At 45.9% G+C, this 13,618-nt stretch overlaps 1 protein-coding gene across 1 annotated transcript in view; it reads right to left on the bottom strand.

Moving 5' to 3' along the window:
- Positions 1-12,748, bottom strand: part of espnla (espin like a) — a gene marked incomplete at both ends in the record, with an annotated part of 39,867 nt that extends 27,119 nt beyond the window's left edge. Inside the window, 5 exons of the mRNA XM_080724445.1 lie at positions 3,714-3,845; positions 4,572-4,754; positions 7,484-7,670; positions 11,599-11,789; positions 12,455-12,748. Coding sequence (XP_080580571.1) covers positions 3,714-3,845; positions 4,572-4,754; positions 7,484-7,670; positions 11,599-11,789; positions 12,455-12,748 — 987 coding nt within the window. The remainder of the gene's footprint in view (positions 1-3,713; positions 3,846-4,571; positions 4,755-7,483; positions 7,671-11,598; positions 11,790-12,454) is intronic.
- Positions 12,749-13,618: the final 870 nt, after the last annotated feature.

Below are 13,618 nucleotides of genomic sequence, written 5' to 3'. Positions count from 1 at the left end.
AAAACATGTTCTAAAAATACCAGTTGTGGACCACAATGTTTTTGGCAAGATTGCCGTGAATGAAGTGAAGGGGGAAAAAAGAAGAAGAGTATGTGTGCAAAATAAACCTCACGCCAAGCACTGTTTATTTGAATGCAGCTGTTCCTGAGAGGCATGGTGAGGAAGAGCGCTTGGCTTGGGAGCAGCCCAAAACATGGGGAAACACGCAACTCTGCTGGTCAGCGGCCCTAGGCTAGCAATCCATTTGGGTCAACGATCGGAAATGAGAATCTGACACTTTAGAACTGATGAACCCAGTGACACAAATGCAGAACACACCGCCACTACAAGCGTAACTAAAGCACGCCTGATCCTACAAAACAGTAACCCTGGACGTTTCAGAGTGCTCCCCAGAATATGACAGGAAAGGATTCAAAAGCGTGCCATTTCTGGACGCTTTCAGATGCCCTATCGGATGAACCCACTTTGTTGTCATCGTTTCTCAGGTCACCGGGCACTGCGGGCAGTGCCAAGAAACATAATACTCCATACGGTCTAGCTACCACACTGTGTGGCATTCAGGTGGGTGACCGTTATGACACTTCCAAGCCCTGGAGAAGAAGAAGGAAAAAAAAAACTAAAACATGACACACAATCAAACGTGGGATTGAAGCCAGTGACGTCCTGGACTCCAGGCCCTCTCTGGGGGATAGAGTTGCCTGTTCCCGGCATCAGGATGGTGAAAACGCTGAAACTTAAGCTCCTGGATCTCATAACGGGCTCAGCCCCTAAGGCCTTCCACCCGAGCCACTGGAGAGGGGTAACTGATAGGGCCCTGTTGGCTGGCGCTGGCTCGGCCGACGTGGTCCGACGTGGCAACGGCCCCTGTGCTAATTAGCTTCCCCCATTGTTGACAGAGGATTATTGCTGAGGGAGCGCGTGGCCCATCACTGTCTCCCCCGTCATCAACCACTTCACATTATGAGTACTCCTCCTCCCGGCTGATGACTTATTCATTGTTTCTATTAGTTGCTAGCTTCCGCTACTATCTCACGCCGTCCATACTTAGCACTCGACGTCACCGGCCCCCGGGGTCTATGCGGCGAACGAGGCAAGTATAAAGATAGCTCCCACGTCCCGCAGGTGGACCTGGCTGTTATTTACGTGTGTCGGCCGTACAGACAGGGTGGTCCCGTCTCCACTCTCCCAGCCTGTCTGTCTTTCCAGTTAAAGGAGAAATATTACCACTTAACGCCTTCTCAGATTTCAGCAATGAAAGGCAATGATCCATGTCCAACAATCATGTAACCTTTTGAGGGATACACAGAGACAAACTATACATAAATATAAGGTAACAGGCAATGCAAAGCAAGCTCCCTTTGCTTTCTTTAAACTAGTCATTTCTATCAATTACACACAGCAAATTGTCGCATTCCCAGGGTTCCCACACATCTTTACCAATTCATTTCCAAAACTTTTCCAGAATATTTAACCCGATTTCCAGGACTATATAACAATAATTCAGCTCAATAACGAGTCGCTTACTCCTATGCGCAATGCCCAAAGACAGGTAGTGTATGCCAGTGGTTCTCAACCTTTTCAGGCCGTGACCCCCGAAACAATCATATTTGAAGAGAGTTTTTTTTGTATAACACGGTTTTATTGTGAAAATAGCCGATCTACATGCTCACATGTAGATCTGCTATTTTCACAATTTCTGCCTCTAATATTTGACAATTTGGCCAATGTTTAATTTGTCATTTCAGTATTAACAAAATCAATAACGAAAGACAATGCATAGTTATTTTTTTCCAGGACCTTCTAGGACCCTTGATCAATTCCAAAACTTTTCCTGTACTGGAAAAATATTTTTTCTAATCTCAAAATATTTCCAGGGATTTCATGACCGTGGGAACCCTGACCCAATAATGTGATGACCGGGTCATCGGTCAACAGGACACTCTTTGAGCTAGCCTGCTCCAGTTCCAGATTGACCGTTTCCTCCTGACCCTCCGTCGCTGGCTCCTGTACAGTGATCATCTCCTGCACTTTGCCACCATAACACTTCCTTAAATGTTCCTGAAGACGATACGGTCCACATTCGTCGACCCAGAACAGAGGCGCTAAGGTTCGTGTGGTTAACTTAACCTACATTTTCTGGCGTACTACTAAGCCTCGGCTGAGTTTGTCTCTCTTTGACTCTTTGAGTGTCCTACCGGAGACTCTGCCGGTCATCAAATTATTGGCTTAGGAACGCAACAAAAACTGAAATAATCTTCATGAATTTAAGGCTTCGTGGGGTGTGTAGTTTATAGCAAATAAGTCATGTTTGCGGTGAGCTACTCCTTTAAGGCCAATGCAAGCCAGATTTAGATCTTTGTGGTGCCCCGATCGGGATTCACCGCGGCCGGTAAGTTGCAAACAAGGTGTTGACACTGAAATATTCATCAGTTAAATTAAGGGGTGCCGTACTTCCCACTCAAAACAAAAGAGCTAATCTCAGAGAGTCCTTGGAGGTAACTGAGAAGGCCAAAGCCAACCCGCTGCTGTACATGGATTTAGCGGCTCAGACTGTGATGCCTTATTAACCACCAATACCATAATTGTCCACTTTTTAACGCCTATTAAATTGAGAGTCAATCAATTAAGTTGAATGGCTTTCAGCGTGGGGCTGTGTTGAATTACATACATGTTCAAGAATCAGTAAAATGACAGTGATCGCCGTGATGAAACTGATATGAAATTGTGCAGCAGTTGCACAATCTCCCAGATGTCTGCTGCTGACCGCCTTCCACGTCCCGGCTTTGATTTGCGCGCCAAACAAAACAGCAGCTTGGCGATGCAAGCGGCCACAAACTCCACCGAGGCTTAGTACGCCAGAAAATGTAGGTTAATTTAACCACATGAACCCTAGCGCCTCTGTTCTGGGGGCGAACAATAAATTGGCAAAAATAGCTCCATTTTTATGAGCATGTGTAGATGGGCTATTTTCGTCAAAGAGATTTTTGGGGGCCCTATTTTCGTCCATGCCTTACCCCTTATCCCTAAACTACTTTGCCATTTTTTTACTATTTTGAAAAACATTTGAAAATACTTCAAATAGCTGATCTACTTTGACACGTTGTGATCTTGTAGATCAGCTATTTGAACTATTTAACAATGTTTTTTCCAAATAGTAAAAGAGCTAGGGCAATTGGTTTAGGGATAAGGTGTAGAGTAGAAGGCTTCAGAGTGATTTCAGACAGTCAGGGACTCCAGTCAGCAAAGTATATTTAGGGCAGGGGTCTTCAACGTTTTCAGGCCAAGGACCCCTTAGTTGAGGGAGAGATGAAGCAGGGACCCCCACAACCTCATCAGAGATTCCATATAGTTTCATCGTTTGACAGCAGTGTATTTTGGATTCATGTCAATTTGTGTTTTCAGATATGTAACCACTTGAACCATAAATACTTAATTAACTTGACCTTTTACTCTGTACTTGGTCTGCTCTTTTTCCCCCTCTACACACAAAAGCTCTTTGCCGAAAATAGCCGATCTACAAGCTCGTAGATCTGCTATTTTTTGTTTAAAGTTCTCCAAATATGGACACTAGGGTTCAAGTGGTTAATATAAAAAAGGAGGAAAAAAAGTTTCTATCTCACAAAGATTTGGAGGACCCCCTAGGGGTCCCGGACCCCCTGTTGAAGACCCCTGATTTAGGGTATAAGTGGTTACATTAAAAGTGGGATTCTTACATGTTTCTCCATGGCACGGAGGTAGCTGGCACATTCGTAGTGTCCGTTGTAGTCTGCCAGATCTGCTGCCGTGAACCCATCAATGTCACGCTCCAAGGGGCTCGCCTGATTGGCCAGAAGGATTTTGCAGCACTGAGAGAGAGAGAGAGAGAGGGAGAGAGAGAGAGAGAGAGAGAGAGAGAGAGAGAGAGAGAGAGAGGACACATTAACCCATTCAGAACGGGTACACATTATAGTGTATCATTATTTTATGCTTTAACTATTGAAAATACAGCAGATATACAAGCTCACAGCGCGGCACCGAGTGCCGCGCTGCGAGCTTGTAGATCTGCTATTTTTGAAAAATCATGAAAATTAGAATTTTGACCCGATTCTATAAGTGTCTTTTGAATCCTTCTAAGGTTTTTTGAAAAACCTATGTTTCTATGTCAGCAATCTGGCCAGCCATCGTCAAAGAAAGGGTCCTTTTCACTTATCTGGAGCTCAGTTAGTCAGTTCTTGAGAGACTACTATGTCAGTGGTTCTCAAACCTTTTTCATGTGAAGGACCGCCAAACTGATATGTATTTGGCCCACGGACCACCCATCTCAAAAATATTTAGTTCCAGGGACCCCCCCCCCCCCCCCCCCCCCATCTCAAAATTTGAGTCAGAAACGTTCGCTTTAAAAATACATATATTCAAAGATTTTCACACATTTTTCACGACTTTTTCAAAAATAGCAGATCTACAAGCTCGCAGCGCGGCACCCTGCGAGCTTGTATATCTGCTATTGTTCAATAGTTAAAGCATTCAATAATTCTAGGCCTGGTTAATTATCAGCATCTTATTGCATGAAATACATTTATTTATGAACAGACCTCGAGCTCCCTGTTCTCTGCCGCGTCGTGCAGGGGCGTGCCGCCCCAGTAGTCCTTGATGACCTTTGCCCCCATGCCAAGCAGCCTCTCCAAGATGCGCCGGTGCCCTCCGCTGGCGGCAAAGTGCAGAGCAGTTGCTCCTTCTTTGTCTTGGCAAGACACACTCAGGTCGGTGAACGTGACCTGTGTGTTGTCGGGCAGATCAGACACGATCAAGGTAATAATGAATGGGACACTGTGGCGGATAAAGTACTTGAATTTTTTAGTTAAAGGAGTAGTTCACCCCCAAAATGACTTTTTTTCTATTGATTACTCATGCCATGGAGAGAAGAGTTCAATAATATTTTTTGGTTTTTGTCACATTCCTAAGACAAAAATTTTATTTGAGTAAATGTACCCCCATTGATTCCGGATGGGGACCCGTTTCGAAAGGGGTCCCCATCCGGAACTAATAGGGGTAAATTTATTGTTATCACATTTTTGTCTTAGGAATGCGACAAAAAACTAAAAATATTATTGAACTCTAGTCTCTATGGCGTGACTAATCAATAGAAAAAAAGTCATTTTGGGGGTGAACTACTCGTTTAAGTAAAAGTATCAATACTGCAATGTAGAAATACTCCGTTACAAGTAAAAGTCCGGTATTCAGAATTTACTTAAAGGACAACTTTGTTTTTTACAACAAGGGTTCATATTTTAGATAGTCATTAGAGAAAAGAAAAGATGAGTGTTAAAATGTTTTCATTTACTTCTTTCCATCGTTTTAGTGATTTTAACGATTTTGATTGCCCCAAACCTGGGGGCATGCATGCAAGTGGCTAAATATGTCTTTTTAGACACAATAAGCCCATTCCCAAGATGCACCGCAATCTTTCATGGGCTAGATGTGACTTATGGGGGCTGGTGTAAATAGTAACAAAGAAATTGCCAGCTTATTGTGTCTAAAAAGACATACGCATGCCCTGACCCACTGAAATCAAAATACTAAAATTGCTAAAACAATAGAGATGTAGTGGAGTAGAAGTAAAGGTATTGGAATGTTGGAAACATTCAAGTAAAGCACAAATACCTCAAAATTGTACTTACTGTAAGTACAGTACTTAAAGGAGTAGTTCACCACTTTTCAACCTGTCTTCATATAATAGGTCCTCACTAATGTTCATGATAAAATATCACCATTTTGTTCTACTCAGTCCAAGTCTCCTAGGAGAGCTGTGGGAAGTTCAGAATCCATCGTCTTGTGAAATCATCATTTTCCAAAAAAAAAAAATTATAAATATTTTTGAAAAAAATATTTAGATTTTTATTATCGCGAGAACAATGTATGAATGGCTTCCACTTACTCTGAGAAAAGGAAAAAAAAAAAAAACTATTTTTGAGTGAGGACCAATTATATGAACATAAGTTGAAAAGTGGTGGAGTGCCCCTTTAAGTAAATATACTTACAGGCGGTTACTTTACAACACTGCACACACACACACACATAATAATTATAATGAATGTTTGGTACAGTATGGTGTTTGAACAGTGCACCACCCACCAGCCAGACCACCACAGCGTAGTGGCCCATGTGTTTGGTACAGTATGGTGTTTGAACAGTGCACCACCCACCAGCCAGACCACCACAGCGTAGTGGCCCATGTGTTTGGTACAGTATGGTGTTTGAACAGTGCACCACCCACCAGCCAGACCACCACAGTGTAGTGGCCCATGTGTTTGGTACAGTATGGTGTTTGAACAGTGCACCACCCACCAGCCAGACCACCACAGCGTAGTGGCCCATGTGTTTGGTACAGTATGGTGTTTGAACAGTGCACCACCCACCAGCCAGACCACCACAGTGTAGTGGCCCATGTGTTTGGTACAGTATGGTGTTTGAACAGTGCACCACCCACCAGCCAGACCACCACAGCGTAGTGGCCCATGTGTTTGGTACAGTATGGTGTTTGAACAGTGCACCACCCACCAGCCAGACCACCACAGCGTAGTGGCCCATGTGTTTGGTACAGTATGGTGTTTGAACAGTGCACCACCCACCAGCCAGACCACCACAGTGTAGTGGCCCATGTGTTTGGTACAGTATGGTGTTTGAACAGTGCACCACCCACCAGCCAGACCACCACAGCGTAGTGGCCCATGTGTTTGGTACAGTATGGTGTTTGAACAGTGCACCACCCACCAGCCAGACCACCACAGTGTAGTGGCCCATGTGTTTGGTACAGTATGGTGTTTGAACAGTGCACCACCCACCAGCCAGACCACCACAGTGTAGTGGCCCATGTGTTTGGTACAGTATGGTGTTTGCACAGTGCACCACCCACCAGCCAGACCACCACAGTGTAGTGGCCCATGTGTTTGGTACAGTATGGTGTTTGAACAGTGCACCACCCACCAGCCAGACCACCACAGCGTAGTGGCCCATGGTACAGTATGGTGTTTGAACAGACCAGCCAGACCACCACAGCGTAGTGGCCCATGGTACAGTATGGTGTTTGAACAGACCAGCCAGACCACCACAGCGTAGTGGCCCATGGTACAGTATGGTGTTTGAACAGACCAGCCAGACCACCACAGCGTAGTGGCCCATGTGTTTGGTACAGTATGGTGTTTGAACAGTGCACCACCCACCAGCCAGACCACCACAGTGTAGTGGCCCATGTGTTTGGTACAGTATGGTGTGTGAACAGTGCACCACCCACCAGCCAGACCACCACAGCGTAGTGGCCCATGTGTTTGGTACAGTATGGTGTTTGAACAGTGCACCACCCACCAGCCAGACCACCACAGTGTAGTGGCCCATGTGTTTGGTACAGTATGGTGTGTGAACAGTGCACCACCCACCAGCCAGACCACCACAGTGTAGTGGCCCATGTGTTTGGTACAGTATGGTGTTTGAACAGTGCACCACCCACCAGCCAGACCACCACAGCGTAGTGGCCCATGTGCGCGGCAGCGTGCAGGCCACTCATGCCGTCGTTGGCCCTCAGGTGGACGTCGGCCCCGCAGTCCTTCACCAGGTACTGGGCCACGTGCAGGTGTCCCTCCTGGCAGGCTAAGTAGAGCGGCGTCGCACCGTTGCTCATCTGCCGGTTCACACTGCTGCAAGGGGGGGAGGCAGGGGCGTCACAAGGGGGGGGGGGGGGGGGGGGGAAGTGGGACTGAGTTTAGGGCTGTCACAATTATTACATAATCGTCTAATCGTGATTATTTGACATTATCGCAATTATTTTGTCATAATCGTGAATGTTGAAAAATGTCAGAAATAGTGGAAATAGCAGATCTACAAGCTCACAACGCGTCGCATCGCGACGCGTTGTGAGCTTGTAGATCGGCTATTTCCACTATCAAAGTAATTTTTTAAGTAGTAAGTTGTCAAATATGTCTTTCATTTCTTTGTATATTTAGGTTATGTGTCATATCTACCATGTACAACTTCAAAGCCTAAAAGCCAAACAGAAATGTAATTATCAACGACAAAAACACAATTAAATCGTTAATCGCCAATTATTTGAGTGACAATTAATCGTCATGTAAAATGTCATATCGTGACAGCCCTAACTGAGTTACTAGGGCCCAAGGTGGCCCTAGGGGCCTTAATTATTTTACACTTACATATTAATTAAATACTTACATATTTTGAGATGGGGGGTCTGTGGCCAAATACATATCATTTTGTTGGGGGTTCTTCACATAATGCGCAATAATGCGTTGCCAGTCTAAATGGGTTAAACCCCCTCCCCCTATGAAGAACATTCATGGGGGGGCCCCGCAGTGAATCCTTGTTCCCAGGGCCCAGAATTTGGTGCGACACCCCCCTGGGGGGGGGGGGGCGAGATGTAGGTATAGCGTACAAAACGATGGGAGCAATGTCGATATTGCGACATAACATTTGTTCGACGTCGCATTAGTTCGGCGCTGGTGAATGCTAAAACCTGGCAAAACACTAACCTGCCGACGCTGGTGAATTGCTAACCTGGTGAATGTTAGTTAACCTGGTGAATGCTACTATGCCTAAACCTAACCCAAACCTCTGTAAGACAAGGCCTGAACCTAACACTAACCCTGACCCTTAGTCGAACTAATGGGACTTGGAAATATCGAGATTTTGCCCAAAAAGGATATAGGCATTGAAAGCGACAGGGAGGTCCAAACACATAGGATAACGTCATGTGATCTCTTTTATCTGTGCTGTCAAACCGCCTCGCATCCGTGACGCCTCTCTGAAATCTCAGACGTGGTCTATTCACTGTGCAACGCTTTCAACTGCACGCTGTGTGAAATAAATACCAATCGCTTTAGTTGCTGATAAAAGGGGGTGTTCGTTCATGGGTCCAGAAATCTCTGATCTGAAGAGTGGACAGTGGATCAGCTATCGCGTGCTCCTCAACATCTGAGCACGCCATTTAAAACCCATTTAGGCCTAGAATTATTGAATGCTTTAACCGGTGAAAAATAGCAGATATACAAGCTCACAGCGCAGCACCGAGTGCCGCGCTGCGAGCTTGTAGATCTGCTATTTTTGAAAAAAGTCGTGAAAATGTGTGCAAATCTTTTGACTATATGTATTTTCAAAGCGAACATTTGTAACTCAAATTTGGCTTCTGGGTGGTCCCTGGAACTAAATATTTTTAGATGGGGGTCCGTGGCCAAATAAATATAATTTTGGGGGTCCTTCACATGAAAAAGTTTGAGAACCACTGACATAGTAGTCTCTCAAGAACAGGCTAACTGAGCTCCATTTAAGTGAAAAGGACCTTTTCTTTGACGATGGCTGGCCTGCCTGGCCAGATTGCTGACATAGAAACATAGAGTTTTTCAAAAAATCTTAGAAGGATTGAAAAGACACTTATAGAATCGGGTCAAAATTCAAATTTTCAAGATTTTTCAAAAATAGCAGATCTACAAGCTCACAGCGCGGCACCGTCTGCTATTTTTCAATAGTTAAAGCATAAAATAATGATACACAATAATGTGTACCCGTTCTAAATGGGTTAAACGCACGGGCCTCGTCAGGCCTCGTTTACATTACATACACATACTGTACAAAAGGCCGCTGACGTGTGACAGACAGCCACTGGTCATCCATTATTCACCAGCTGCTGATGGTCTCATGCGATGTAGCGAGTAGCGACCCCACCGCGTGTCATGCAAATTACAGCCATGCCCTCAAGCAACAAAGACATGAAAGGGGGAGACGACTGTGACATGGCTTTAGTTGTCTGAGTCTGAGTGCTTAATGTCTCGGGTTCAGAGGTTCGGGGGGTTTTTACGGCAGAGCAGGGCGGATGACATTTCACACACGATCCCCTCTCTTTTGACTTTTGACTGGGCTTCATCGCAGCGACCCGTACACTGTCAGACAGACGCGCTCGGCTGTAGCCGACTGCATTAAGTCCCCTTATTCAATTATGAATTGCCCTCGTAAAAGTGAAGTCGATGATTGCCTGTGGTTAAGCGTCTCCAAGCGTCCACGGTCCACGCACATGAAATAAGAACTTATTTATTTTCCGTCATCATTTATTTAACTTGATGATCACATGGTATGGATGGCGCACAGAATCATACATAAACATTGCGCATTACAAAAACAGTATCAGTAAAGTAGTCTAAACTGTTCTCGTCATATTTTCATCAGTGGGACTGTTCCAGAAAATATTTTCAAACTAGTAAAAGTAAATATTAATAGAAACTATAATATTATTTTAGTTTAACTGACTGTACGTTAAACTGCTGTAATGTGCTCACATCCTTATCACGTGGATCTAAACTTTAAAGTGTTATTCCAATGTGGGTGGTGGTCAGGATGAGATTGTCTGTATGTGTATAGCAGCTATTATTGTATAACTACTCTGTCAAGGGACTGTCAAGGGACACCCAGTGATCTGAATTGGTCAATAGGCCTGCTTTTACAATTCATTGCTTTATTAAAAATGTAGTAAGAAATACAATTTAACCAATAAATCAATAAATCTGTCAAATTAATTCTTCCAGCTACAGCCTCGTCTTGGAACCAGAAGGTTCCTGGTTCCATTGCCGGATCCCCCTGGCTTCATGTCGAAGGGTCCTTGTGAGCAAGACACTAAAACCTAACAGCTTGCGTCATCAGTGCCCATACCCTAGGTGCCAGGTGGGGTTGGCAAAAGGGCCTTTCTGTGTGGAGTTTGTTCTCCCCGTGTCCCCTCGGGTATGTACCCTCACAAAAAACATGCAGTAATCCCCCTACTCATCAGGGGCGCCTGATGGAGGAGAAAGGAACCGGTTGGAATAATGTGTTCCTTCCACCCGATGTCCTACCGGGGAGTCTCCCCCCTGTCAGGGGATAAGAAGCGGCCTCCTCACTCCTCATGCATTGAAGGAAGCATGAGCTCAGTTCGGGGCTCTCCCCAGGTTGGCAGAGGGAGAGCAGAGCCCAGGATTACAGCTTAGGCAGTTGGCACTTGAAACGTTTCAACTACACAAATCTTGTACTGTATGTCCCTGGCAGAAAATATCTTCAGATGGGGGCTAAATACATACTCATTTGGGGGTGGTCCTTGACATGAAAACATTTGAGGACCCCTGCCGTATAGAAGAACAGGCCATTTACCATTTACTGAGCCGAGCTCGTTTCTACTTTGGCCTTTGAACGCAGAAAGGCGAACAGTGAGGACGAAGACCAGGGACGTGCAGAGAATGTTAGAGAGGCAGGGGCTGAAATTTCTTTTGGTGAAAATATAGAAAATAGCAGACCTCCAAGCTCATAACTGTGAGCTTGGAGGTCGGCAATTTTCGGTGCTTGATACCACACTTAACTAAGCATAATCAAGTCACACAGAGAGGGCAATTCTTTCAACATAAGCTGCTGCATTCAAGTTCAGGAGAGTTTGTCAATTCTCTTGAATGCTGCCTTCAGGTATGGTACGGAAAGAGGGCGTTTGCATTTCTTTCACCATAGTAAAAACCGTATTCATGGTCTGGAGAGGGCACTTTTTTACAGACGGATGAAAAGGGCAAGTGCCTGATGAAGACAGGCAGATGAAGGTCTTACCCGGGTGCTTGCTGAACCAGTAGTTTCAAACAGGTGAGGTCTCCCTTGGCTGCGGCGTAGTGGGCAGGTATGGCTCCACAGTGCGTCTCCACCTCGGCCACGCCCCCGACAGACAGCAGCCACTTGATCACATCCACACAACCGAAGCGGGCCGCGAGGTGGAGCGTAGTGGCTCCGCCGGCATCCTGGTTCTACAGGTGGACCATACAGGCTGACTGTTTCACTGTACATTACATTATTAACAGCATCCTTCACCCCAACAGGATCACAATGCATGTTGTAATGAACATTTAGATGCACAAAAAGACACTCAAGCATGCTCAGGAATACCACACATACTAAACAGAAAAATACAAAATATAAATAAAACCTAAGCTTATGATACAGTATGGAACACTGCAGGGTTTTTTTTTTTTTTTGAAAGGCCATCTGCAAATTACACCAACTAGATGTTATCTCAATTGTATTAGTTTGAGAAACCACCTTGATGAATTGCCCTCTGTAACTATACTGGTAAAACCTGAGGAGTGAGGACAGCCCCATACACCCATCTGGACATAATTAGAGAGAGCCTATGTAATTCTACAGGATATCAAGTAAGTCAACACCATATGATGTAATCAGCTGGTAAGACATCTGACAAGGTGCCCCGCAGTACCTTTTACAAATGTAGTTGCGTAACCCTGCTTGGGGATCAGTTAGAATGTCAGATGACCAGGAGAAGCCATCTCCGCAATTTGGATTGACATTACACCTGACCCAACTCCACTGACAAGAGACAAGTGAAAGCCCGGAAGTGACTCTCTGGCGCTGACCTCTGCAGTTCTATCCGCGTTGGAGCTCGCCACAGACTCACCTCGATGTTGCATCCGCCCTGGTCCACCAGCCACTGCAGTTCGCGCGCGTGGCCAGTGGCCGCGGCGTCGTGCGCCGGCGTGGCTCTGTTCAAGGCCCGGGCGTCGGCCGCGAGGCCCAACTCGCTCACCAGGTAACACATGCACTCCAGGCGGCCACGGCGCGCTGCGTGGTGCACCGGGCCGGCGCCCTGGGCATCGGTGATGTCTGGCAAGAGCTGACCACGAGACGCCAGCTCCCTCAGGGTGAGCAGGTCCCCGGAGCGAGCTGCCTGGATGGCTCTGTGTAGCACCATCCCCTGGCACTCTCTATCTCTCTCCCCCTGGCACTCTCTCTCTCCCTGGCACTACTGTCTCCCTGGCACTATCTCCCTCTCCCTGGGCTGGAAGAGTAAGCTATGGCACACCGTACAGGCTCCCTGGAGTTCCTTGGATCCCTGTGAGCTACCGTCTCTGGCATGAACAAGGCCAACGCTCTCACACAAACGCGCACACACACACACAGTCACACATACAGTAAAAAAAACATATGCACACATGCACTCACTGCCTCCTCCCGAGCCAGGAAAGCGACACCCGAGCGGCAGCCAGCTGGCCGGCGGGGACTGTGGGACGAAGAGGAGGGGGTCAGGCCCAGTGAGATAGAAAGGTAATGAAAGACGGGTGGAGGCACAGCGCTCATGGCCTCCCGCTCCCCTTTGTGCAGCGGTGAACACATGCTGGCATACGCAGCCGCGCTTCACTGGAGACGGGGGAGCCCAGGCGGCACGGAAACTTAAGTAACGGGAGAAGTCGCTGCCAAGCCATGGCGGATTACGACGAGTGTGTTTTTATTTCACAACTATTTAAAACAAATTGAATTCAGCTGGGAGAGAACAAAAATAACGACCGTGAAGATGTTGGGAGATGATAGGCATCGTGGAAGGAGATTGCACACAAAGGAATGTTTAAATTATTAAAATGTGTGTAGTTTTTTATTATTGGAATTTACAAGATGCATTTAAAGCACCTCACGGTTTCAGTAAATGTACATGAAAAACAACAATAACCATTCGATTTTGAATACCATATACCTCTGTTATTATAAACTACGCTGTTATAGAATAGGCTATGGGAGAGGATTGCAAGAGCATGTCACAGTAGTTCAACCAATTAAATAAATTCAA

This window comes from Nannobrachium achirus, assembly GCF_963921795.1.
Source record: "Nannobrachium achirus genome assembly, chromosome: 1".
Taxonomy (NCBI): Eukaryota; Metazoa; Chordata; class Actinopteri; order Myctophiformes; family Myctophidae; genus Nannobrachium; species Nannobrachium achirus.
The sequence above is the reverse complement of the archived record's forward strand: the minus strand, read 5'-3'. Positions and strand labels throughout refer to the sequence as shown.